The 27939-nt window shown below is 37.6% G+C and overlaps 1 protein-coding gene across 5 annotated transcripts in view; it reads right to left on the bottom strand.

Annotated features, from left to right (window-relative positions):
- 5-HT2B (5-hydroxytryptamine receptor 2B) overlaps nt 1–27939 on the bottom strand; it is a 108344-nt gene that overhangs the window by 21861 nt on the left and 58544 nt on the right. For 2 of the 5 annotated variants that reach the window (XM_028181875.2, XM_089733418.1), the window contains exons 3-6: nt 25296–25398; nt 23546–23675; nt 9839–10037; nt 4030–4153 (exon numbers count right to left, since the gene is read on the bottom strand). In XM_028181875.2, coding sequence (XP_028037676.2) covers nt 4030–4153; nt 9839–10037; nt 23546–23675; nt 25296–25398 — 556 coding nt within the window. Of the gene's footprint in view, nt 1–4029; nt 4154–9821; nt 10038–23545; nt 23676–25295; nt 25399–27939 lie in introns of all 5 variants that reach the window. The other 3 variants (XM_089733417.1, XM_089733419.1, XM_089733420.1) reach the window with 2 other exon arrangements.

The following is a 27939-nucleotide window of genomic DNA, read 5'->3' as shown; positions in this document are numbered from 1 at the left end:
TGGCGTGCTCGAGATACTGATGTAAACATTTCGTAACAAAGTTTAGAACTACGAAAAGTTCCCGGGAATAGTTATTACGTAGTAAAGTGTTTTGCTACAATGTCGACGGGTTAATCCGTGGACGGTTTTGCCAATTTGATATTTACGATAGTCTTAATCTTTTATTGGATTGTTTTATTATGAAAATGGCATAAAGTTTAACCTATAAAAGTCTGTCCGGAACAATAGTCCGGGACATTAAATGAAAATATTTCAAACGATATCTATGGACCGTAGTAACCAAATCAACAAAGAATTCGTCAGTCTTAACCCTTTAAAAATTTACATTTACAGCTGGAAAGTACTATACTGATACTATACAGATATCTATGGGCTCCAGTAACCACTTAACACCAGGTGGGCTGTTAGCTCGTCCACCCATGTAAGCAATAAAAAAAAAGAAAAAAAAAACATAAAATATCGGAAAATAATGTATTCCACCATTCACGAAAACCTCAAAAACTCACTTTTATGTGTACAAGTGAACTAATTTTTTTTTTTTTTTTTGTAATATAATAATAAATGGTTTTTCATACATTCCCAAGGAAACTGCTGAACTAATAATTGAATTTTGTTTGAAGTGCAAATCTTGACTCTTCATAACTCTTTGTTTTTCAAATGCGTATTTTTTTTTTATGGTTCAAGTATTTGATGTATTTACCGAAACTAATTAAAACAACGCTGCGATTGCCGCCACCTACTTTGAGACATGAGGTCTAAAGCCTCGATTATATGGTATAACCGTGCGAGGTTACAAAACTCTGTTTCATTCATTCATTATCCTGCCCTTCTCCCAGTCACCTGGGGTCGGCGCAACATGTTTTCTCCTTCCATACTCTTCTATCATATACCATTTCTTCGCTCACTCCCCTCTACCTCTTCCTCTAAATCCTTCCACATTCATAGTTAACACTCTCTTAACAACCTCATTTTCATTTCGTCTCATCACATGTCCATACCATCCCAAACGTGCACTCCTCAGCTTCTCTGTACCACCCGAATAAAATGCAATTTTGTCGTACCGTTTACTTAATTTACTAAGTAGCTGTCGGTCGTGAGCGCGCGTGAACATCATACTACATAAACTATGTTCAAATTGCTATATTCAGTCAGCTAGTCAAGTCTACGGATATAGAAGTCTACTACTGGTTTTTTTCCACTTATGACGCGAAGTCTTCTTACAATATGATTTGAGATTCCGGCATGTATGTACATACGTCGGTGAACTTGTCATCTCATTTATAGCAATGAAAAACGCCTACGCGACCTGATGTCTGTGCATTCCGAGACAGTTCAATAAACCCAAATTAGGAATATGACGTCATACTGAAATTTAGCCCTTCCACGGATATATCGAAGTAACAATGTAACTTTTATTCTACTTACACACAATAATGCGTCAAATAAATGTTATATGCCGTTGTAACGTTCGCAAATAAAACGTAAAGGGAGAGCGAGAAACGCAATTTGGAGTTTTATTAGAATATAACCTTTAACTCTGTCCTTGTAGAGCGAGTTTGCAAAATCGCGACCTCTAGTTTAACTCTCGGCCGGTCTGGTGTTAAGCTTAAAAATAAATGGCCTTAGGTTACGTACACAGACAGGAGTTTGCGAAGGATTAATTAGCTACTATCACCAATAAATATTTTTAATATTTACTGTTTGAAGTGCACAAGCTCCGATGGTGGACGAGGGGCCCAACTTCAACGGATAGGTCCTCCGATACGTCCTCAGATGAATGTACCAAATTTTAGAGACCTGAATGCTTTGAAATAATTTAGCTCATTTGAAGAGTTCACTGACCAGGCAGCCTGTGGAGGATTAACTAGCTACTATTAGCGCTGAATATTTTTAATGTTCACTTTCTGAAGTGCACAAGCTCCGATGGTGGACGGGGTGCCCAACTTCAGCGGATAGGTCCTCCGATACGTCCTCAGATGAATAATGTAGAAAATTTTAGAGATTGCAATGCTTTGAAATAATTTTGCACATTTGAAGAGTTCACTGATCAGGCAACCTGTACAACCCAATAATAAGCGAACCTAAAACTAGCTATATGTAACTTAAAATTAACCTAACATTATGAAGATGTGTATTTTATGTACTACATTTTCTCTTACGATTTATTAAAAAAAAAATATAGTACATATTTTTATTTATAATATAAGATATAACTAAATCTCGTCTATAGAAGCTAATATAAATGAAAATTAAATCGGCTGACAAACAAACGTAATAAGTGGTATTTACCTGTTCCCCTATTAATAAATATTAGTGTTCGCCCAATAGTCTACATTCGACCATCATTATTAATTTAAATTATAATATAAGATTGAAGATTATCATGGTTCTATTGCCAAAGACTTTACTTCTAAAATCACATATTTCGTCAAAACTACACTATAGACAAATAATATTAAAGACAAACAATATTACTCTATTCTCAATTCGATCACAGACTAATAATAAACAAAAGGGTATTTAAATGTATGTACGTGTGTGTCAAACACATGATAATGTGTGTAATGCTTTTTTTATTAAATTAATGTATTTTTATGAAAAATTTAAAAAAGATTAAAAAGTTAGCATTCTGCACTCCTTCTCTATATTCTCTGTAAGTATGGGAAATTTCATACTCTTCCATTCGCGCAATTTTCGTAAAAAGGGGTACAAAGCTTTTGCTTCACGTATTAATACTTATACATAGATACTATTTATAAACTAGCCGAGTCCCGCGATGTTACCCGCGGCTATTGTCGTACCGCAGGTGACGCCGCAGGCTAAGCGAAGCTAGACTAAAAAAAGTAGCCTAAGATACTCCGTATATCATCAGCTACCTATCAGTGAGAGTCACGTCAAAACCAGTCCAGCCGTTCTAGAGAATTGCTGGAACAAACAGACAGACAGACAGACAAAAATTGCAAAAAAATGTTATTTTGGTAAATGCACCGGATATATATTCCTATGCATGTAGTAAAAAGCGGTTATTTCAATATTATTAAACAGACACTCCAATTTTATTTATATGTATAGATATATATATGTTACCGGAAATGTATGAAATCAAGGAATTGTATACAAATCCTAGGAAATGTGTACAATTCCGATACTATTTAGGAAATGTATAAAATATTGTTTGAAAAACTATTTAATGTATAGATATCCTAGGAAATGTATAAATTTCCTCGGAATTGTATATAATTCCAATATCGTATTAGGAAATGTATAAAGTAAATGCTTTCTGTAATAAAACACGTTGTTAATAATATTTTTTTGTCATACCGTAAAATAATAATAATATATTCATATTATCTTACTAATTAAAACTTCTAAAATCAACTATCTATTAACTTTTAACGTATCACAAAATCAACTTATATTTATTCTTATAAAATCAAATTTTCATTTGGCAAGTAATCAGTCTGGTAATTAAGTAATTATAAATGTCAAAGTACAAAAGTAAATCTTTATATTATATTAGTTTGTCAGTCCATATAGCTATTTATTTTTGCAGGGTAAGCTCGAATGGCATTTGGAAGTACATAGTACTTTATTTTTAAAACACAGACATCTTGCTGTAGCACAGTTTTTCTTGCAAAGGCACTTCTTAAATCCCTGGCCGGTTCCAGTGGATTGCAAGTTGGCAACGGACCGTAGTGCAAGACTCGTCCCGCTGTCCCCGCGTACCCACCAATATCTTAAATGTTTTACATTTCCAATTGCTATTTTGGAAATGTATAGATTTCCTAGGAAATGTGTAATGTGTAAGTATAATATAATTTATTTCACACATTTCCGTGCGATTTTAGGAATTACATACATTTCCTAGGAATTGTATACAATGACGGATTACATACATTTCCGGTAACATATATATTATTTTATGCAACGGGAATAAATTAACATGACAAAATTTTACAACGAAAGCAAAACATCGATTGTCAGCATTTGGCTTCTTAACAAATTATGGCCATTATTTTGAATACGCACCTCGAATCCTGAAGCCATAGATCTCTGGTGTCGATCGGCGGTAGTTCGGTTTCAGTGGAGGCCGCCGAATGCTGAGGTGTACCACTCCTGGGACCAAGGATCCTTCGCCACGTGCATCGGCGACCTAGAGAGTACCACCAGTAATTACTGTTCAGATATAAAATAAGCTTAAGACTGACTCGATGGCGCAAGTTCTGTTCAGATAATATAAATACAATAGGTCTATATAAGACTGACTCGGTGGCGCAGTAATTGAGGCTCTGACTGTTGCGCCGAGGGTCTTGGGTTCGATTCCCACGTCGGGCAAAAATTGTGTAATGAACAGTACGGTTTGCTCTTTGTCTGTGTGTTTATTATCGATATATGTATTTAAACGTATGTGCATTTGTCAGTCTCTGGTACTTATATTATAGCACAGGGAATCTTAAATTAGGACTGGTGAACGTGCGTTATATGTTTCCAATTAAAAAAAATTGGGTGCTTTACATTAATGGAAACTCCGACAAAAGTTTAGGAGTGATAAAGAGCCGTCACAGATTACACCATAATACTTTTGAAATTTGCTGGTATCAATATTTCTATTTTTTCATGAGTGTACATAATCAACGCTTATACGGTTAATTTTTTTTTTGCTTTGATGTGTGAACGAGCTGACAGCCCACCTGGTGTTAAGTGGTTAGTATAGCCCATAGACATCTACAACGTAAATGCGCCACCCATCTTGAGACATAAGTTCTAAGGTCTCACTCAAGTATAGTTACAACGGCTGCCCTACCCTTCAAACCGAAACGCATTACTGCTTCACGGCAGAAATAGGCAAGGCGGTGGTACTTACCCGTGTGGACTCACAAGAGGTCCTACCACCAGTAATTCTCGCGTATACACGTGAAAATTATAATATAATGACAATAACACTTGCTATCATTATATTATACAAGCGGCCCGCTCCGGCTCCGCTCGGGTCTTTAATAAAAATTTCAACGATATTTGACGTTGTTTTAATTTTTTAAATAAAAGAACACTTATTGCGGCATAACTATAATTGTTAGATGCTGTCGCGACACTTTCTGTAAATAATAATGTGTTCTACAAAGTCGTAGTACATTATTTAATTTTCTATCATCAATCGTTTTCGGAGAGCACGCGATGTAAAGAATATTTTAGGTAATTTTTTTACACCTTGGGTTAAATTATTGGAGTTTTAGTAAGGATCTCTAATTTTTTTCAAAAAAGATTATAGCCTATGTCACTCGGGAATACTGTGGTTTTCAAACAGTGAAAGATTTTTTTAAATCGGTTCAGTAGTTTCGGAGCCTATTCAATACAAACAAACAAATCTTTCCTCTTTATAATATAAAAAAATATATAGATAATATAGAAGTATAGATTATTGCCGTCGTTTCTTTTATTTTACAGCGGTTTTCCGTGTTCACGGACATCTTTGACGGATGCAATGACAATGTAAAAAACGCGATATTGAACCGTAAATGTCATTAATGTCATTATCATTACATCAAAACAAAATGTCAATTAATTGTTCAATGATTTCTGGGTGAGTCTGTCTGTCATATTAGCATATACATACCACATGTTGGCCTTGGTTTAATACAAGTAATGACTAATTATACTTTTAAAAGCCATTTTCGAGGTCGTAAATGACAAAAAAACGCTACAGACTATAGACAATTTGAAGGTAAACAACAAAAACAAATTTTGTACTCCGAGCGAGTACACAGCTGTACAAATAAGTAGTTTGTAAATGAGAAGCTGTAGCTTGAAGAGTAATTTTCAGGTGTCATATTATTTCAGGTGTCATAATTAAGTTTACGTATTTATGTGTTGTCTTTGTATCTTTTTTTTATTTATTGCTAAGATGGGTGAACGAGCTCACAGCCCACCTGGTGTTAAGTGGTTACTCGAGCTCATAGACATCTATGACGTAAATGCGCCACCCATATTGAGATATAAGTTCTATGGTCTCAAGTATATAAGTAGTTACAACGGCTGCCCTACCTTTCAAACCGAAACGCATTACTGCTTCACGGCAGAAATAGGCAGGGTGGTGGTACCTACCCGTGCGGACTCACAAGAGGTCCTACCAGGTAGGCAGCGGCTTGGCTCTGCCCCTGGCATTGCTAAGGTCCATGGGCGACGGTAACCACTCACCATCAGGTAGGCAGTATGCTCGTCTGCCTACAAGGGCATTAAAAAAAATACCACTAGTAACTACGCAAATTATAATTTTGCGGGTTTGATTTTTATCACACGATGTTATTCCTTCACCGTGAAAGTCAATCGTAAAAACTTGTTGAGTACGTATTTCATTAGAAAAATTGGTAAGCGCCTGGGATTCGAACACCGATGTATCGCTGAACACGAATGCACCGGACGTCTTATTCTTTAGGCCACGACGACTTTTAATAGATAGTATCAGGAAATTGCTTTTGAACTAGAATATGAGTATGGTCGTAAGGTACCCGCCATCTCCAGTGGAGGGCGGATGTCCGGCGATTTCCTCCTGACCAAAAAAAAAGGCACGGTACGTGTTCATACAAACGTACACCATTGACTTCGGCCGGCCTGATGGCCGCGAAGATATCATGGGCTCTAGGTAGCAGAACTAGGCTCTAGATAGAAGAACCACTTCTGTACCAATGCAACCAAGACTTGTGTTTTATAACTGAATGTATCTGCATGATCCAGTAATCGCTTAGACCTCCTGGGTCTTCTCCATTCTTGTGGCACTAATAAATTCTAATAACAAGGTCAGAGAGAATCGTAATCAAAGTATGCCGGCTATAAGTCAAAAGCACTTTTTCTTAAATCTCATAGTTCTCATCCCAAGTCCTGCTACCAAGGCATGTGACAGAGCTTCTGGTAGGGACATGCTGATGATTTCTTACATCAGAATTGCTATTCTAATTCGAAGGACTGTCTTCGTGCTTAACACTATACGACACTAAAAGCTAGTCTTAGGGCGCTGGAATTCACGTTGCGATTAACCGCTTCACATCAAGAACGCCGTGACATCGTCTCCTTGACAACTATGTGTTCGATGAGATTTTCCGTCGTTGATATATTAAATATCTAAGCTAAATATCTAAGCCCAACGTCAAAATAGACATGATTTGTTTGAATATTTGTAACTATATTTAACTATATTTGTAATGTCTATGGGCTCCAGTAACCACTTAACACCAGGTGGGCTGTGAGTTAGTCCACCCATCTAAGCAATAAATAACAAAAAAAAGAAAGAATTTGAAAATTATGAAAAAGTATATTTCAATTTTTTTATTCTGCAACTGTATCTGGGGCCCTCCTACGACTGCAAGACGCTGAATTCGCTTTCATAACCATGACAATCGCATGGTCATTGAAGCCAAATGTCACAACACGCCTCGACCGAATGAGATATAACATGTTAAAAATGTGTTCTATGAATACGGGCTGATTAAACCTTGAAGCCGATACGAAACGATTTGTGGTAGAAATGGGCATGATAATGGGGTAAATCCGTTTGGAATCCCAATGGGCTATACCAGGAGTGGACGCTCGGACTGTTGGCATGAGCTTACTTTCTCATAATGAATACACACTGCAACACACTTTTTTACTGGTGGTAGGACCTCTTAAGAGTCTACGCGGGTAGGTACCACCACCCTGCCTATTTCTGCCGTGAAGCAGTAATGCGTTTCGGTTTGAAGTGTGGGGCAGCCGTTGTAACTATACTTGAGACCTTAGAACTTATATCTCAAGGTGGGTGGCGCATTTACGTTGTTGATGTCTATGGGCTCCAATAATCACTTAACACCAGGTGGACTGTGAGCTCGTCTACCCAGCTAAGCAATAAAAAAAAAAGTTCGATGGGTAGAAACAAGTTTGCACTGTGGTTGAATGCTGAGACCAATAGAATCAAAAAAATGTAATTTTATACGTGACTAGCTGACCCGGCAGACTTGGTAGTGCCTCAATCGATAAATAAAATACCTAAACTTTTGTATCAAATAAACATAAAATAAACAAAAGGAATCTGTCCGACGGGGGACACATCAAAGTAAAAACAAAATTGTTATTTTTATTTAATTCCGATCATTTTCATATTTATCTACCCTGTAAACCTTCTCTGGACTTCCACAAATCATTTAAGACTAAAATTAGCCAAATCGGTCCAGCCGTTCTCGAGTTTTAGCGAGACTAACGAACAGCAATTCATTTTTATATACTTACTTGTGGACCCGGCGAACTTTGTTTCGCCACACGGTTTGTTTCAAACACATCAACCGGTCAACTTAAAAATTCTACTATAACTAACCATAGAATATATTACGTTTAGCTGTCAGTTGCGTTTTGTTATTCCATATCAGTTGCGTTTTGTTATACCACGTTTTATGTGGCGTCCCACGGGAACATGATAAAAAGTATCCTATGTCCTTCTCCTGGTTTTAAACTACCTCCTCACCAATTTTCAGCCAAATCAGTTCAGCCGTTCCTGAGTTATAAATAGTGTAACTAACACGACTTTCTTTTATATATAGATATATATATATATATATATATATATATATAGATTATAGATATATAGATAGATGATCGATACCGTTTTAAATAAAATTCCTTGTTAAGCAAATACAGTATTACAATATGCTGCAGTCATACGAGAGTGATGAGGATTTAATGGATTTTACTCCCATCGGAGAGCACTCGCTTCGAACGTATTAATTTTGCTTTTTGATTGGCCGCTCGTTACACGGGCCTTATCGAGTTTTTTTTTAACTTTTTATTTTCGTAACAGAAAAATAATTAAAACGTTCATCCTTGAAACTAAATCTCGTTTTAATATGGCGACTTTCAATACTTTTATTGGTGAGGCTCCTGATTGCTGGATTAATTAGTTTTTTTTTTTCGATTTTAAATTGATAAAATATTCATGAAAAATTTTGTTGCTCTTTTTAAAGAAGCCTCCACTTTTAAAAAACGTGCATGTGGGATATAAACTACTTTGATAAGTACATATAAGTGGGTTAATGAAAAAATATATACAGAAAATTCTAATTTGGGGCCCCGTGGTCATGTGAGTTTCGTTTGCGATTATTAATTAATTGACACGTTTGCGAATTATCAGTGAAGTGATGGAAAAATATGACACTGATACAGAAATACAAAAAAAAAACTCCGGAACAGAGGTATCATTATGTTTACCACACAAAAACAATAACACACAAAAACAATATTTTTTGGGTAATCGAATATACTGTTTACATTAGTTTTGCAAACGTAATGTATATTTAATACCCGTGCGTTATCAAATTAGAGACAATATGTGCCCGATATAATATTGATTTAGATAATGGAAACATCTATTAATAATTGAGTTCAGAAACCGACAGAAATAATTCGGGTAATGTACGCATTTTAGCGATTGTACTAAAAATGATGCTTATAGTTCCCTTCTTACAATAACACCGTTTTTAAACGGGAAAGGCCATATGATTGAGCATTTTTAAGCAACTTAAGATAGCCATTTTTATTTCGTATACTATAATATACTAACCGAATAGTACACTGATCAGATTTGAAAAGATAATTTAGCGTTGGTGACCTTTATATGCCTCTGATACCGTAATTGTCAACAACTGTCATTTATAATAAATGTTGTAACTGATTTAATTGCTTTATTAATTATAGGTTACTATTTTTTGTAATTTTTCCAACAATTCTATCTGAATACTAGATTTTTATATGAATGCTCGAATCACGGATTAGTAAACCAAAAAAAAAAAGAAATTTACTACCACATGCATATAGATACCCATAGTAGGCGCACCCAGCCAGCCTGGAGCCCATCCTGCACCCAATCCCTTCCTCTGTCTGGCCAGTAGCTGGACTGTCAGTGCATATGTCAGCAACATCACTCCAAGAGGTATGTAGAAGGATATTATCGAACCAATGGCCTTGTAAAGCGGATCCGGGACCTGACAGGAGCCACCGATGAGGACTGATTGCGCATTCTGAAATAAAGAAGATGATCAGAAACAGAAAATAATCTATATATATAAATAAAGTTGGAGTATCTGTTTGTAGTATTGAAATAACCGCTTTTTACTACATGCATATGAATATATATTTATGGTACATACACGAAATTAACATTTTTTACAATTTTTGTCTATCTGTCTGTCTGTTTATTTGTTCGGGCTAATTTCTTGAACCGCTGGATCGATTTTGAAAAGATTTTTACTGATAAGTAGCTCATGATATAAGGAGTAACTTAGGCTACTTTTTTAGGCTAGCTTCGCCTCGCGGCGTCTTCCGCGGTACAAGAATAACCGCGGGTAAGATCGCGGGACCCAGCTATCAATAATAAAATTTAATGTTTCCGAAGCGAAGCGAGGACGGGTTGCTAGTTAAATATATACTTTAAAATGTTGTTATTAGTGTGACGCAGAAATTGATCAAATAAGTAGGCGTCATCTCGTAGGCGGCGCATTTGAATATCGGCTCGGCTTTAATAGATCTTAATAAATGATATACAATCACTTATCATGTATACTCCTCCTCCCCCTCCGTGCGTCGTACTCCTCAGTGCTGAGGGTCGTGACCTTTACGGAACACTTTTGTTAGGACTACATTCCTCATGTCCTAGAGATGATAAAATTATATATACAAACTGATTTATCAAAAATAAGTACATATAACTATATTTCGTACACTTTTAGTACCTAATTGTACTGATGTTAATGTTAAGGTAATTGCAAAGGAAAATGTTACCAAGCTCTAATTAGTGGCAGGGCGTCTTACTGGTGTTACGATGTCTTGTGATTCCGCACGGTTAGGTACCACTGTCCTGCCTATTTCTGTCGTGAAGCAATAATGTGTTTCAGTTTGAAGGGCGGGGCAGCCCTTGTACTGTTAAAGCTGAGACCTTAGAACTCTTGTCTCAAAGTGAGTGATAGCAATATCGTTGAAGATATTTGTGGGCTCCAGTAACCACTTAACACTAGGTGGGCTGTGAACTCGTCCACCCATCTAAGCAATAAAAAAATATAAAAAAAAGATGTCTCCAAAGCATCTGGAAGTCACAGTAATAACATATTTTCCCGTGAACGGAGTATTTGTGAATACGTCTATAACTTGAAGAAATCATTAAACAGTCTTATCTACATAAATATTTAACTTAATTGTATTCAATTCATTTTTCATCCTTATAGGCAAATGATATCGGCGCACCCTGTTTCAATACCGCCCACCCATATTGGGAATTTAGACATTAATTTTGCTTCTCAGTTATTTAGCGGCACAAATAGACGGAATGGTGGAACCTACACATGCGGGAGGCCTTATCACTAAGTAAATTGTTTCTAACAAAAGCCGCTGCTAATGCTTACTGTGACGATGCTAAAAAGTTTCATTTTATAATGGCCTTTGACACTTTAATTTCAAATTTCATTTCAAAAAGTTCAGATTTTTTATTTTTTTATTGCTTAGATGGGTGGACGAGCTCACAGCCCACCTGGTATTAAGTGGTTACTGGAGCCCATAGGCATCTACAATGTAAATGCGCCACCCACCTTGAGATATAAGTTCTAAGATCTCAAGTATAGTTACAACGGCTGCCCCACCCTTCAAGCCGAAACGCATTACTGCTTCACGGCAAAAATAGGCGGGGAGGTGGTACCTACCCGTACAAAATCACAAGAGGTCCTGCCACCAGTAATTACGCAAATTATAATTTTGTAGGCTTGATTTTATTACACGATGTTATTCCTTCACCGTCGAAGTCAATCGAAGGAAGGAAGATTTACAGTGAATTCATGAAATTCTTGAATAAAACATGAGAATTGCGCCACAAGTGTGACACTTCATAAAATGTTATCATTGTTTGCTAATAATTAATTCTTTTCTTTGTTCTCAAATACATTTATTTCATATTACATTTCACTTATTTTAAGTTAACTAGATGATGACCGAGCTTTTCTCGGTTTTTTTTTGATAACGCCATCTTGTCGTGTCTTTAAAGCGGTTAGTTGCCCTCGATTAAGAAAAATAGTATTATTATTCGCCAATAGATGTCGGGAGGAGTTGATTATTGAAATAACGAATAAAACAACATTTACTGAAAATAAATCGTAGCTAGATCGATTTATCGCCCCCGAAATCCCCTGTATACTAAATTTTATAAAAATCGTTGGAGCCGTTTCTGAGATTCAGATTATATACGTATATATTAATATACAGTGTGGTGGTCGACGCTCCGCTTGGATCGTCTGATCACTGCCTTATTCGTGCTGCCGTACCACTCTCTCGTCCTGATCGTCGAACGACGACCGGGTATCGAAGAGTTTGGCGGTATATGTCAGCAGACTGGGATGGATTGCGTGAATTTTACGCATCCTACCCATGGGGGCGGTTCTGCTTTTCCTCTGCTGATCCTGACGTCTGTGCGGACCGTCTTAAAGACGTGGTGCTCCAGGGGATGGAATTGTTTATTCCCTCCTCTGAAGTGCCCGTTGGGGGTCGCAGCAGACCCTGGTATAACAATGCCAGCAGAGATGCTGCACACCTCAAGCGGTCCGCATACGTGGCATGGGATAATGCCAGGAGACGTCGGGATCCTAACATCTCAGGGGAAAGGCGGAAATATAACGCCGCTTCCAGGTCCTACAAGAAGGTAATTGCCAAGGCGAAGTCGGAGCACGTCGCTAGAGTTGGCGAGCGATTGTAGAGCTATCCCTCCGGGAGCCGTGCTTTTTGGTCGCTCGCCAAAGCTGCAGAAGGAAACTTCTGCAGGTCTAGTCTCCCACCACTGCGCAAGTCCGATGACAATCTGGCCCACAGCGCGAAAGAGAAGGCTGACCTTCTGGTCAAACTCTTCGCCTCGAACTCGACTGTGGACGACGGGGGTGCCACACCACCGAACATCCCCCGGTGTGATAGCTCCCTGCCGGAAATCTGCTTCACACAGTGTGCAGTCAGGCGGGAGCTCAGACTCCTGGACGTCCATAAGTCGAGTGGGCCAGACGGCATCCCCGCAGTGGTTTTGAAAACGTGCGCCCCTGAGCTGACACCTGCGCTAACGCGTTTGTATCGCCTCTCTTATTGCACTAACAGGGTTCCGTCTTCATGGAAGACCGCCCACGTCCACCCTATCCCCAAGAAGGGTGACCGGTCGGACCCATCGAGCTACAGGCCTATCGCGATAACTTCCTTGCTTTCCAAGGTGATGGAGCGAATTATAAATACACAACTCCTGAAGTATCTTGAAGATCGCCAGCTGATCAGTGACCGACAGTACGGTTTCCGTCACGGTCGCTCAGCTGGCGATCTTCTTGTATACCTTACTCACAGGTGGGCTGAAGCCTTGGAGAGCAAGGGCGAGGCTCTTGCTGTGAGCCTTGATATCGCGAAGGCCTTCGACAGGGTCTGGCATAGGGCACTTCTATCAAAGTTACCATCTTACGGAATCCCCGAGGGTCTCTGCAAGTGGATCGCTAGCTTTTTGGATGGGCGGAGCATCACGGTCGTTGTAGACGGTGACTGTTCTGATACCATGACCATTAACGCTGGCGTTCCACAAGGTTCGGTGCTCTCCCCCACGCTTTTCATCCTGTATATCAATGACATGCTGTCTATTGATGCCATGCATTGCTATGCAGATGATAGCACGGGGGATGCGCGATATATCGGCCATCAGAGTCTCTCTCGGAGCGTGGTGCAAGAGAGACGATCAAAACTTGTGTCTGAAGTAGAGAACTCTCTGGGGCGAGTCTCCAAATGGGGTGAATCGAACTTAGTTCAATTCAACCCGTTGAAGACACAGGTTTGCGCGTTCACTGCGAAGAAGGACCCCTTTGTCATGGCGCCGCAATTCCAAGGAGTATCCCTGTAACCTTCCGAGAGTATCGGGATACTTGGGGTCGACATTTCGAGCGATGTCCAGTTTCGGAGTCATTTGGAAGGCAAAGCCAAGTTGGCGTCCAAAATGCTGGGAGTCCTCAACAGAGCGAAACGGTACTTCACGCCTGGACAAAGACTTTTGCTTTATAAAGCACAAGTCCGGCCTCGCGTGGAGTACTGCTCCCATCTCTGGGCCGAGGCTCCCAAATACCAGCTTCTTCCATTTGACTCCATACAGAGGAGGGCCGTTCGGATTGTCGATAATCCCATTCTCTCGGATCGTTTGGAGCCTCTGGGTCTGCGGAGGGACTTCGGTTCCCTCTGTATTTTGTACCGTATGTTCCATGGGGAGTGCTCTGAGGAATTGTTCGAGATGATACCAGCATCTCGTTTTTACCATCGCACCGCCCGCCACCGGAGTAGAGTTCATCCATACTACCTGGAGCCACTGCGGTCATCCACAGTGCGTTTCCAGAGATCTTTTTTGCCACGTACCATCCGGCTATGGAATGAGCTCCCCTCCACGGTGTTTCCCGAGCGCTATGACATGTCCTTCTTCAAACGAGGCTTATGGAGAGTATTAAGCGGTAGGCAGCGGCTTGGCTCTGCCCCTGGCATTGCTGAAGTCCATGGGCGACGGTAACCACTCACCATCAGGTGGGCCGTATGCCCGTCTGCCTACAAAGGCAATAAAAAAAAAAATAAAAAAAAAAAAAAAATACAAGAATTGCTCGTTTAAAGGTATAAGGTATACACAGTTCAAGATAAAGCCAAATAAAAATCACCATTAATAACAATCAATATTAATATTTTATTCTGGCGAACGTGCTCAATTCGGTCAAATTACTAAAATTATTGTACTCTTTCAGCCATTTCACTAAAATTATAGTACTCTTATCGGTCGGATGCATGCAAATTGGCAAGTAAAGTGAATATTTTGAAGTTGGTGTAATTAACAATCAAAAATTCCGTAATGCATATACTGACAGGTTATTTAAGCGTGTTCAATTCACTGCGTTTATTGCCTTAAATGAACTAACAAAGACACGAACCACCCCGCATTATAATAATATTATATTAACCCATACGCATAATATGTGAATGCTACTTCCAGAACCAAATATCCTCTAAAACAAAGAATGTTATTGTTACGCGCTGGGGTTCGGGATAAATAAAATTTCCATCAAACTACAAGTGAACACTGTATTAGCACTTAAAACACTCAAAAACACTTTAAAACCCCCAATTCGCTTCTTCCAGTTCACTTCAGGTGAACCATTCGCTGATTCGCTTCGAGTAGTTCCAATTACTGGCTAACTGTGTGCCATCTCTGCAACGTTTTCATAGCCGGTACCACATCCCTCGAATTATCGAGAATGTTCCACACAAGTCGATTATTGTGTTTCCGTTATCTGACAATAGATGGCGTTGTAATACTCGAGCGTTCTAGATGCTACTAGATCCTTCGATATTCGTTCGGCTATTCGGCGATAGATGGCGTTACTCTTACCGGTGTAACATTATTTTAGAGACGCAGTTAACAGCAGCCATTATTTTTAGACAATACTCGTACAAAATTGTATCAGTTAATTTCGGTAGATCGAATTGAATGGTCTGAATATAATTGACTCTGACTAACTCTAAACAATGTTTTGATATCGGTTTGAGGTTCGAAATTTGATCAATTTAATTATAATTAATTGAGCGCCTCCATTGTTATTGTCCGAAAATAAATGATAGGATTACCGTTTTGTTGGCAACATTGATTCATTGAATGATATGAAATCGTTTTTAATATAAAAGAGAATTTCAAATAAAATAATATTTTACTTGAACGGCGACGTAGTTATTAGAAATGTTGTCATGTAAAAATGTTTACGGATGGAAAGGGATATTATGTTAAACAAGTAAAACTATCTAGGATTCAGTATTATTCCATTTTGTTTCAGGTTAAATTGTATAGCTGTACCAATTACGACTACTTTGTATAGGTACAATCTACTAAGTGGTTTCAAAAAAAAAATTCATAACAAGTAAAAATAAATAAATACAAACAAATGAAAATTTAAAAACATGAATAACTGACTAAGTGAATAATACCTTATTATTAAAATGTCCTAACTGCAGGATGTCTCTAAAATAACTTTTTTTTTTGTAGTTTGGTAGGAAAAACTCTGCATTTTTATGAAAATCACACCATATCTAAGCGACATAAAACATGTCATAGGTCATAGAGTGATGAAACCTATACTAAATGACGCAGAAAAATCAGACGATTCCAATGGTGTATCTAACTCATTTTACCTACTTTTGTCGCTTAGTCAGGATTGCCTTTCAAGCGTCGATATATACTTAGAATGTTTTTTTATTCTATTGCTAATATGGGTGGACGAGTTTACAGCCCACCTGGTGTTAAGTGGTTATTGGAGCCCATAGGCATCTACAGCATGCCGCCTACCACCTTGAGATATGAGTTTTGAGGGCTCAGTATAGTTATAACGGCTGCCCCACCCTTCAAACTAGTTCAAACCGCAACGCATTACTGCTTCACGGCAGAAAATAGGCGGGGTGGTGGTACCTACCCGTGCGGACTCACAAGAGGTCCTACCACCAATATGTTTTAGATCGACTAATCTTCCAGTCTATTACCTGAGTATGAGTAAGTTACTGCTTACCTAAAAACAATACATTAGGATGAACACTGTCCGTGAATGTTAATGAACATTCAACCAGGTGTTAATACACTTGATCGTTTCTTGGAAGCTTGTCGAAATGATAAATGATTTATCAGCCATGAACTATTATGAAACAAGGTCAAAGATATGTCCTTAATTGCTCCGAACACACGTCTGGCATATTAAATTGGTTTTGATACATGTGATGTCTCGTCCCTAACAAGTCGCCAATAATGGTTGGAGGATTATATTGTTCACTTGTGACTGTATATTATCTGCGATTATTAACTGCTCGATAGTAATTACTGATGTTATGAGATGATATTAAATATATACTTAAATGCTTACTCAAAAAATATGGCGTTAGATAAATTAGAGAGAAATAAATGTATTTATTTAAAAATCCTTTCCGAACAGAGCTGTGAAGGATTTTCTGATTGAGTGCGAGATTGATGTTAAATTCATCTTTATGAACTGAAAATACAGCTAATAGAAAATAGAAGTACCTTCCTTACTTATTTCTGTTCAGGACAACAATTTAGAGGCTGGCTTGGATAAGCTTCTACGCTACTGAATATCACCCGAAATAAAAATCCCCAAGATTTTTCTCTGAAAGTTTTCGAAGCTACAAGGATTTTCTTAGCGTCATGATGTGATCGGTCTTCATTTATACAGTACCAGATAATTTTAAAGCCAAAAACTTCCTTCGTATTTGCTTTAAAATATTAAAATCAAATATCATTACACTTCATTAGCAATTCATGAAAAAATCAATATTGACTTGTCTTGGGTAAGAAAAGATCACAATTGAATACAAGATCACAAAAGATGCAACAAGGGAAGTATATAATAGCAACATAAATTTTACTATTGCAATATGCGTAATGCGGATAACGTAAATACAAATACTAAAGAGACATAATGCAGCCAACCCGACCAAAATGGTATATGACAAGTGGTTTTGTATATGTCCCCAACAAACGAAGCGCGGTTGGATGAGCCGCACATTGCATAATTGTTAAAGAGGTGAATTATTATTATTTAGATACTTGTTTGCAGGTAGTTTAATACTTACTTATTTTTAAAAGTTGCAATCACACAAGATTTACGCATACATTGACTTATTTTATCATGGCCCTTATAGGTAATATACACTGGAGTTATAACCTGTGTGGATTGGGAAAAGCGACCTTCCGACATCTGATATACGCTCTTAATGTTAATAACATCGGGCAGATCTATAATTAATTCTATTCATAATCCCTTCCTGAGACCTTAATTGACAATGAGCGGACCCAAAGCAGCTAAAGGGCCAATGTTCCACCGAAATCTTCCAACAGTGCAAAGACTTGCATTCTTACATTCATTACATTATTTGAATTGGGATAGCGCAATAGCCAATTCAAACAAAAGTGCAATCATAAAACCATTCACACCTTAACCACTTTATTTTTCTCTCCACCCTTATTCTTTCAGCCATTTTAATGCTCGAATACCAATTTTCTTCGTGACAAAAACCCAATCTATAACCGATGACCGTGAAATTAAAATCCCTCCATTTTTTTTTCTCCGAGATAAATTGTCAGTTTAAGTTGGTGTCTTGACCGCGTTATAATGGATCTCATTTGGAACCATTGGCTGAGAACAAAGGTTAACTGGATGAGAAATCAGATGTATTGTGTTTCGAGTAAATATGCTTTCTATAAATAGATATCGAAATAAACCGAATGGACTCGATAGGATCGATGATCGTTTGTGGGATTTTGCGTTTCTTCGGGAATCGTAATATTTAAGTTTTACCTACTAAACTTTGACTTGAAGCTAAACTTTGACTTAAATTAAATTTATGATAACACAGAAAAATCGGTCTGCAGAGACTCTGTTTCTCACTATGTGTGTGTCTACCTTTTGCTTCATATGGAATGTGCTCTGAGAAATCTTTCGACTTTTGTATTTTTACTACTGAACCCTCTGCCATCATTACTGGTAGTAGAACGTCTTGTAAGTCCGCACGGCTAGGTATCACCACTTTGCCTAATTCTGCAGTGAAGCATTAATGCGTTTCAGTTTGAAGGGTGGGGCAGCCGTTGTAATAAAATAATACTGAGACCTCAGAACTCATATCTCAAGGTGGGTGGCGACATTTACGTTGTAAATCCCTATGGGCTTCGGTAAACACTTAACACAAGGGGGGCCTTAACACCAGTGAGCTCATATACCCATCTAAGCCATAAAAAAATAATATTAATCATAGAACAGCTAATGTTGTCCCGTCATGGTGGTCAGTGGTGATGGTGAATAACAAAATAATAATGAATAATTAGTCGCTTTTGCCGATTTGTAATGAAGTTAATAATGACATAAACTGAAAGATTTAGTGGCTTTGTAAAAATATACTACATCGCCATTATTGTTCTATGCTAAATACGTTGTGTAGACTACTCACTATTATATTAACCTATATCACAAAGTTCCTGATCGGATCACATTGTATCACACTATGCTTCTAAAGTTGGTCGAAAAGCCTATTATTTCCACACAAGTAGTAATAATAAAAGGAAACGGGCTGAAATTAAATCGCGACAAGGGTCGGGTCTCTAAAACTTTTGACAAATTCCTGTTCGGTTCAAATAATGCTGTTAGACTTTGAAGGGAAGCTTATACAAATGAATTTTCCGAAACACATAAGACTTTGTCTCAGAATCCAGTGATACTTCTCACTATTTGCGATTATTTACAAAACGTGTAAGCATCGAGTGGAAAGTGTTTTTTTTTCCCTACCGACCGAATACCGATAGCCTTGAATGGCTATTTCAGTTTCTCTTTGACGTGTAGGTGAGCTCATGGAGCTCAAACCGGAGTGTTGCTAATACTGGCCCTAGCAAGAGCAGTGCTTCGCAGAATCTACCAACGGATCGGAAACGTGACCCACTGAGATGATCCGGCGAGAAACTCAGTGGACTGTATCTATGGGTTAATTTACTCGTCGAACTCTTCGTCGCAAGCGACGGGTTCGGCGAGGACGGTGACCGGTGCTTGAGGTACCTAAAAGCACCGTTAATTGATCGGGAGGATCCGTAATGACCTGCTTAGGGCTGGAAAGTTGAAAAGTACTCCGAATTAAAATAGGCGACTTTTGATCACCGAGAAAGTACAATGCAGAACTTTAAGCATTCATTTATATACGTATTAAATGACACGCCTGTGTCGTTGCTTCAGTATTCTGTCTGCATCCAATTTTTAAAAGCCAATTCTTATTTAAAACCTATTCGAACTTCGACAGACTTTGCATAATTACTTTTGTGGGGTAGTGCTTAAGGTATTAAGGGCGTTAGATGGCAATGACTGAAGACATTGCTACTGCGGATGACAGAGACAGTAACAGCAGATAATTGGATGAGGTCGGTGTCGCTTACTCACATTTCCTTATGAGCTATTAGCAATTTTAAGAAATAGACGCTATTGACTGCACTGATTGCTGACTCGGAAGTTAGAGGTCTTCCGGTAAGGCCGTTGAAAAATATACTGGAGCCAAAAAATTTAATGACCCTTTCAGTGAAAAGACTCATTTGTTTTTCTCTGACATTTTTTCCTTCAATATTCAAATTGCAATATCTGTTTAGTTCGCTACCAGTTAAATTGGGTTACCAGTTAAAATTAAATTTATTTGTCTATTTGTTCGTGTATATACACTCAAGGAGACTCTCGACCCGGCATTGCTAATCGGTCTTTATGCCATCACAGTCGCTTGTTCGTATGCCAATGTAAGCTGATATAAAAATTCCCAAAGACTCAGCCCACTGAGTTTCTCTCCGTATCGTCTCAGTGGGACGCGATTCCGATCAGGTGATAGATTATCTGAAGGACTGCTCTTGGTAAGGCTAGTGTTAGCAAATTCACTCAGGTTGAGCCCGTGAGCACACCTACCCGTCCAGGCGTAGCTGGAATAGCCCCTTAAGCTACCAGCGAATAGGAATGAAAAAAAAATAGCACCAAAGAAAATAAGTACGTCCAACCCAATTTAGATTGTCAAAGTTTAAAACAGTGTGTCACGACGATTCGAGTATTTATGAAGCTCCCAACTTTGAAAATCGCTGCCAAGTTAAATTGTATTCGAATTCGTTTATAATTCAGTCATTTATTAACCCTCAGCTGCCGTAGGATATTCGTTATTACAAACAATTGATATTTCGAAATCCAATCTAAAGGTGGGCGATTATGAAGTCAAGATTCAGAGTCCTTCCATATCCAAATAATATATTTTTGAGTTGTTAGCACATTTTGTTCTAGATTATTTATCAAATCTAGAAATTTGAGTTATCGGTGATTTAAAATATTGGGATGAAGCTGCTTTAGTGTGATTATTGTTTTACGGATTCGTTGCCCAATGGGCCCGTTCTTTCGACGATGATAATAGACATGAAAATACCTCACGATCCCAGAAGGCTATGAGTTGTCCTTGTACTAAAAAATCTAGAAATAGTGCCTTAAATATTATATAGCTGTATCCGTACTCCTGGCAGTGATGATCCAGACTTGTGTCGTTATATATATTATTATATCTATCACTAGCTTTTTTTCTTTCTGTAATCTCGCTGGGTATGTAGATAAGATTTTTTAAAATAATAAGCCGTTTATTTGGTAATCGATTTGAATATTCAGTTTTATCGACTGACAGAGCTACTGGGAGGTCCTATCATAGCTAATTGCTTCAGAGTTACGTGGCAACGTTAGGGCTGCTACTAATTTTCAACCTGCAATAAATGACACATTACAACGCCAGTTCATAGATGATTTACTAGGTTGATAGTTTTTAGTATGTCTAATGATTATCTGGTCCATCTTGAAGTTCTTAGTGTCTAGCTCGAAAAACTTTCAATAATTGCTTATAATATAATTGCTAGCATTAACCCACAACTAGACTCTATAAGAGCATGTAGGTTTGAGGATAATCTCATACAGAGTTGACTTGCTTACTTGTAGTGAACTGGTCTGAATTCTAAGGCAGGTTTTTAACTACTTACAGTATTTTCAGTACCAAGTGTCTAAAAACCTTTGTAGCCACTTAGCTGTTAATCTGATGCAGTTAGATCTTCGAATTTCAATTTTAAGTATATGTGTTTAGAAATATTAAAGTCGTTTGTATCTTTTGTAATCTTTGTGATCATTCAGTGTTTTAATTGCACTAATGGCAGAACCCTAATTGAAATTATGAACAAAAACAAATAGAGTCGTAAAAAATGGTCCGGTTTAGAATTTAATAAGTTTATAACTAATCAGTTCGAATATTAAATAGTCTTACACTTAGATCGAAGCAGTGTCAACAATTAGATCGAAAATACTTAGGAGTTCAAAAGTTCGTTACAAAGATAATTTTCGTAACGATGCTAATAAATTAAGAAGCCTTGAAGATCTATGAATTAATGTATTTGAATGAAATTCAAAGATTCTTAATGAAAACGATTTAGACGAATAGTTGACAAAAGTCATATTTCATTAATTACAAACTATCAAAGAGTTTTATTTAAACGAGATTCAAATTAATGTGTTATTAAATACGCATCTTTCGGGAGTCGAATTAATGTGATCTAAATATAAATCCTTCAGACAAAATGAAGTAACTATGAAATTCACAGAAAAGTCCAATAACATTAGTCATTCATTCCTCAATGGTTTTTATGAGATAAAAAATGTTCTTTATAAAGCTAAGGAAATTATATTTTATGAAGACATTTATAAATCATCAAGAACTAACTGAAAATTGGTGTTAAATTGTTTTTTTGTAAAAGCAATGGTTAATAGTATGGTAAAAGGACTCATTGTAATTTTTTTTATTGCATATATGGGTGGACGAGATCACAGCCCACCTGGCGTTAAGTGGTTACCGGAGCCCATAGACATCTACAACGTAAATGCCACCACCCACCTTGGGATATAGGTTCTAAGGTATCAGTATAGTTACAACGGCTGCCCCACCCTTCAAACCGAAATGCATTACTGCATCACGGCAGCAGTAGGCAGGGTGGTGGTACCTACCCGTGCAGATTCGGGTGACTTAAGAAAGAAGTTCAATCAAATCAAATTAATAAAACAGTTATTACTTCAAATCGGAATCAACGCATAATAATTCCACGACAGAATAATATAATAATAGCAATGGGTAAGGTCACAAAATTAAATATGACGGCGTTAACGATATTTCTGTTTAGCACGTGCAATAGGAGTGACTCACACAAGCCAGGTGCGCCGGCCGTGTCGTTCGACTCACAAACAACAGGTGCAACAGAAGTGACTCATAAATAAGCCAGCTGCGCCGGCCAGTATAAAAAGGCGGTACGTGCCTCGCAATGAACATTCGTTCGACTGCGTTTGCCCGGTGCACTTACTATATCGTTGTTACGTTGTGTGATTCAGTGACTGTTGTACGTACTGGTTAAAGTTGGACAAGTGTTAAAGTGAATTGTCAAGTTAACATATTGTTGATTAAATCAGAAACCAAAGGTGACTTCGTTTTACTTGGTGTTCAACAAGATAATATCTACCCTCAAGCTTACAAATACATATTACAGAGAACGACATGCTTTTTTTAAACTTTATACGTCAGAGAAGAGCCATTCATGAGTTTGGCTATGAACCTGCGGAGACAACAAAAAATCCGTGTTGCACTTGTCCGATTCCAAGTCCAAGTTTCAAGGCCATTTTACCTTATCAGCAGACGTTATGATGCTATAGAAATAATCCTTGGCCAGCGTGACATGACACTACCGTATCGAGTGTGTTGAGTTAATTATTGATATGGAAATGGTTAAAAATTTATTTTCCTAAAAATTCACATATTGTGAATCCTTCCAGCTAATAATTAGCAGAGGTTAATTAATCTCAACACTGCAAATGTTCTTTATTTGAAGAACTGTTTTAAATGTAAAATTTATATTCATAAAACTTACCTTGGAATACTTAAGACTCAATGGAAGACTCATGGCCGTGGACAAAATCCAAACGAAGGCGATCTTGACTGTGACTCTCTTTCTAGTCTTGTTTCTCCCGAACCTCATCGGATAACGCAATGAAAGGTATCTGGAGGAAGATGAACAATTGAAGTTTACTACACAATACATATTCTCGAAACGTCTTCCATGATGTAGCCATAAACTTGGGTTTTAAAATTGGAAGCCAGTAAAATTTATAGCTTTGCGAAATTACTCATAGTGCAGTGATCTATAACTTATACTATACTGTCCACTTTGGGCAATTGTGAAAAAACCATGCGTTCCTGTTAAAAATAACAGGTCGTTTTCCATGCCAAAGAGCTCTTAAGGGCGGGTTGAAAGGCGTAATCCCATTTAATACAAATTTCAACCTCACATCTCAAGATGAGCAGTGGCCTCTGGTAATTTAAATAAATACCCAATAAAGGCAAAAGGCCGCTTCCTCTATTTTGTCAAAAAATCCGAATTCGTTACTCAATTCTGAACCGGCTTCACATCCGCAACGACAGAAAATTGGGCAGCCCCAAAATCAGTAGGACATGACAATACTTTTGTAATACTGACGTAATTTTTACGTTTATTTACACTATGTTAGCTGAATGAAAGATCCACCCTCACTTATCCTTTTGTTCAACGAAGCGAAATCCTTTTGGAGCCGTGTTTGATAGTGAACAACGAAAATGTATGAAAACAACATAGGTACTGTAAGAGTTGGTATTGAGTGAATTTTATAAATTAAAATATATACAGGATGTTGTAATAGCTTCACTGACTTCAAGCCTGTAACGTCAAATGTGTAAAATCAGCCAGGAGATATTTTAAGCTTTTAATGAGATGCTAATCATAGCACTAATAAACGCACTTCATGTTAACCAATTCAATTTACTCAATATTTTAGGTACGTGGTTTGTAATTTTGCGATTATGCAATATTCCTTGGTGATTATTATTTCATTATTGCGTTGCCGGTGGCTCCAATTAAGAAAATAAGCAACTCTTTTAGGGGGCTGGGTGTACAACTTTTCAACAAGATCCCACAAAACGTTCAACTACTACATGTTCATAGATTTAAGAAAACTGTCAAGGAACGAACGTGGGAATGAGGCGTTCGCTCCTGGCCTTTTCATTTTTCATTATTATTATTTTTTTGAATTTTTTGTATTTTTTGACTTGTTTTTTCGTTTATTGTAAATATTTTTACTTATTTAAAAAAAAAAGAACATATTTGAGAAAAAAAACAAAAAAAAGCCCGCTGAGTTTGCTTCGCCGGTTTTTCTCAGGACTGTGGCTTTTTTTGGAACCGGTGGTAGAGTTAACATTGTTATTTATATTTTGACATTCAACAAGTGTGTTATGCTGACATCTAAGTTGAAATAAATGATTTTGAATTTGAATTGATAACTATGAAAAGTGGTATTTGACGAAAATTACTAAATGTAAAATTTTCGGTAAAATATTAATGTAACACTTTGTTTAATCTATAGCTTCGAGGCTTAAATAGATAGTATACATAGTATTGGTATCAAAAGAAGTGGACTTAAAACACTGCATTACCAGTAATTACGCATGATATAAATTTAATGTACTATGTCATTTCCAAATAATTGAAATCGTAGCTTTTTTAATTCTAAATTTAAAGAGCGGATAGACCATTAGTAATTGAACCATTAGTCTTAGTTGTAGTATTTCAAGATAAAAACATCACTAACCGATCAACGCTGATAGTACAAAGGTGCATGATAGACGCTGTGCATAGAAGGACGTCCAGACAGATCCAGGTGAGGCAGTACGGGGCGGCCAAGGGAAAGTGACCTGAAACAAAGAGAAAATATGAGTGCAATTCACACACAGATGGAATTTCGCGAAATAACAGGTCATAATCTTTTACTGTCGGCTGAGAGTCAAAAGGCATGTAATACATGCGAAACAGCCTAAACCACTCGCTAATGGCTCCGCTGCACTTATGCTTGCACTAGGCACCGGCAGACGGGTAAGGATTGACCAAAGCTGTAACCCTAAGGACGCCTGACCGACGGTATGGTCGGCAAAAATGACTCTACATTGGCCATTGCACCCATGAGGCCGTAAGGTGGTGCCGCTAATATGGTATAACCCGCTGGACCCGCTAATTAATATCAACTCTCTTTTACGACCCACTCTTTATAGAGTTGAAATCTGGATCATATCATTTAGACATAGTATAGAATACTATTTATCATGTTAATGAGATTGGCCGGACTACAAATCTGGCGTATTTACCGTAATAAATAGGATGGTTTGTTCTTTGGGTCATGTTTTACGTACTAATAATGCTATATTGGGATTGGTAATTAATGTACAAGATCATGAAATAGGAAGCTCTTTATCTGGCGCAACCGAAACATGTTAAATTATTTCCGAATTACAATTTCGTGGAAACTGACTCTTCTCAAGATTTTCTCTTGTGTTATGAGTACCGAAACACAAATCCCAGAACCAAACCCCAAATATCATTAGAAACGGCGAACAAATTAAGGTCAGACGTTGTTATATGGTAGTCAGACGTACTAATTATTAGGTCAACAAGCTGCTCAAGGTATGTAATTATAATGTACGTTCACTTTAAAAACGAACTTAAAATTAGTACAGATTTTTTTTTAAATATACGTAGGTATTTGAAAAAGTTTTGTTTTCGTATTACTGAGTTTAAATATCAGGTAAAATATTCATTTTTGTTCGAGCCGTTGAACTATTCACATCTGAGAAACCAAACCTGTTCATCTAAAAATAAGTTAAGGCTTTCATCGTTATGATTTTCCTCTGTTCCTCCACGTCAACCAGAAAACGGATGTCTTCATTGATGACGTCATAGTTTAAAATAATTTAAAACAACGCTATATTTCGTTTATTTTATTATAACACTAGCTGACCCGCCAGACTTCGTAGTGCCTCAATCGATAAATAAAAGAGACATCAAGGGGACACATCAAACAAGGAAAAACAAAATTGTTTATTTTTATATAATTCCGAGCTTTTTTTATATTTTCTCACCTTTTAAACCTTCTCTGGACTTCCACGAATAATTCAAGACCAAAATTAGCCAAATCGGTCCAGCCGTTCTCGAGTTTTAGCGAGACTAACGAACAGCAATTCATTTTTATATATAGAGATTACTAAATTGTTTCATTGAGTGTAGCCATTCTGGCTGCCGTCTTGTGTTTAAAGTAGAGGGCACTTCTGTTAACGTAATTGAATAAAAATCCTCCATTATCTAAAAGAGACGACTAGATCTGGTACAATGAAGTCGTTTACAAAGGGAATCTTACGTACCCTATATTTTTTTTGTATCTTACGTTTTCTTTTTCTTGTGAACCGAAATGCGACTTCACAGAGCGGAAAAATCAATAACCTAATAAATATTCATAATGTTTTTTTAATTTTTTATTGCTTAGATGGGTGGACGAGCTCACAGCCCTCCTGGTGTTAAGTGGTTACTGGAGCCCATAGACATCTACAACGTAAATGCGTCACCCACCTTGACATATAAGTTCTAAGGTCTCAAGTATAGTTACAACGGCTGCCCCACCCTTCAAACCGAAACGCATTACTGCTTCACGGCAGAAACAAGCAGGGCGGTGGTACCTACCCGCGCGGACTCACAAAAGGTCCTACCACCAGTGATTACGCAAATTATAATTTTTGCGGGTTTGATTTTTATTACACGATGTTATTCCTTCACCGTGGAAGTCAATCGTGAACATTTGCTAAGTACATATTTCATTAGAAAGATTGGTACCCGCCTGCGAGATTCGAACACCGGAGTATCGCTCAACACGAATGCACCGGACGTCTTATCCTTTAGGCCACGACGACTTCAAATAATGTTTAGATATTGTATTTAAATAAATATATTGTATTAGGTTTTCATGATTTTTATGTGAAAACAAATATGTGTGGATTGCGTAGTTTAAGTTGTTGTGGGTTAAATGACAAGACACCCGGTATGCTTGTAATTCTACAATGAAGGTCCACGGTGAAGTTAGCATTTTGTAATAAAAATAAAACTTATGAAAAATCTAATTTGCGTGATTATCACACGACTGAAATATAGACCTCAAGTCTCAGAGTGGATGCCCGCACTTACTCAAAGCAACAGCCGATGGGCCGCAAGTTCGTACACTAGTCTGGGCAATTATAAAATATTGAATTTCTTATCTATCCTCATAGAGCTTAAACAGCTATTATAATATATAATATTGACCTTGAAGCTTCTCTCTGGAATAGAGAAAGAACTGACAGCGATAAATTGCCTCGAATAAATAAAATTAGTTTGCTATTCTTGAGTACCGGTCTTCTTCTTAGTCGCATACTTCA

Source organism: Bombyx mandarina, chromosome 15 (assembly GCF_030267445.1).
Source record: "Bombyx mandarina strain Sakado chromosome 15, ASM3026744v2".
NCBI classification, from domain to species: Eukaryota; Metazoa; Arthropoda; class Insecta; order Lepidoptera; family Bombycidae; genus Bombyx; species Bombyx mandarina.
Note: the sequence above shows the minus strand (reverse complement) of the source record. Positions and strands in the feature narration are given on the sequence as shown.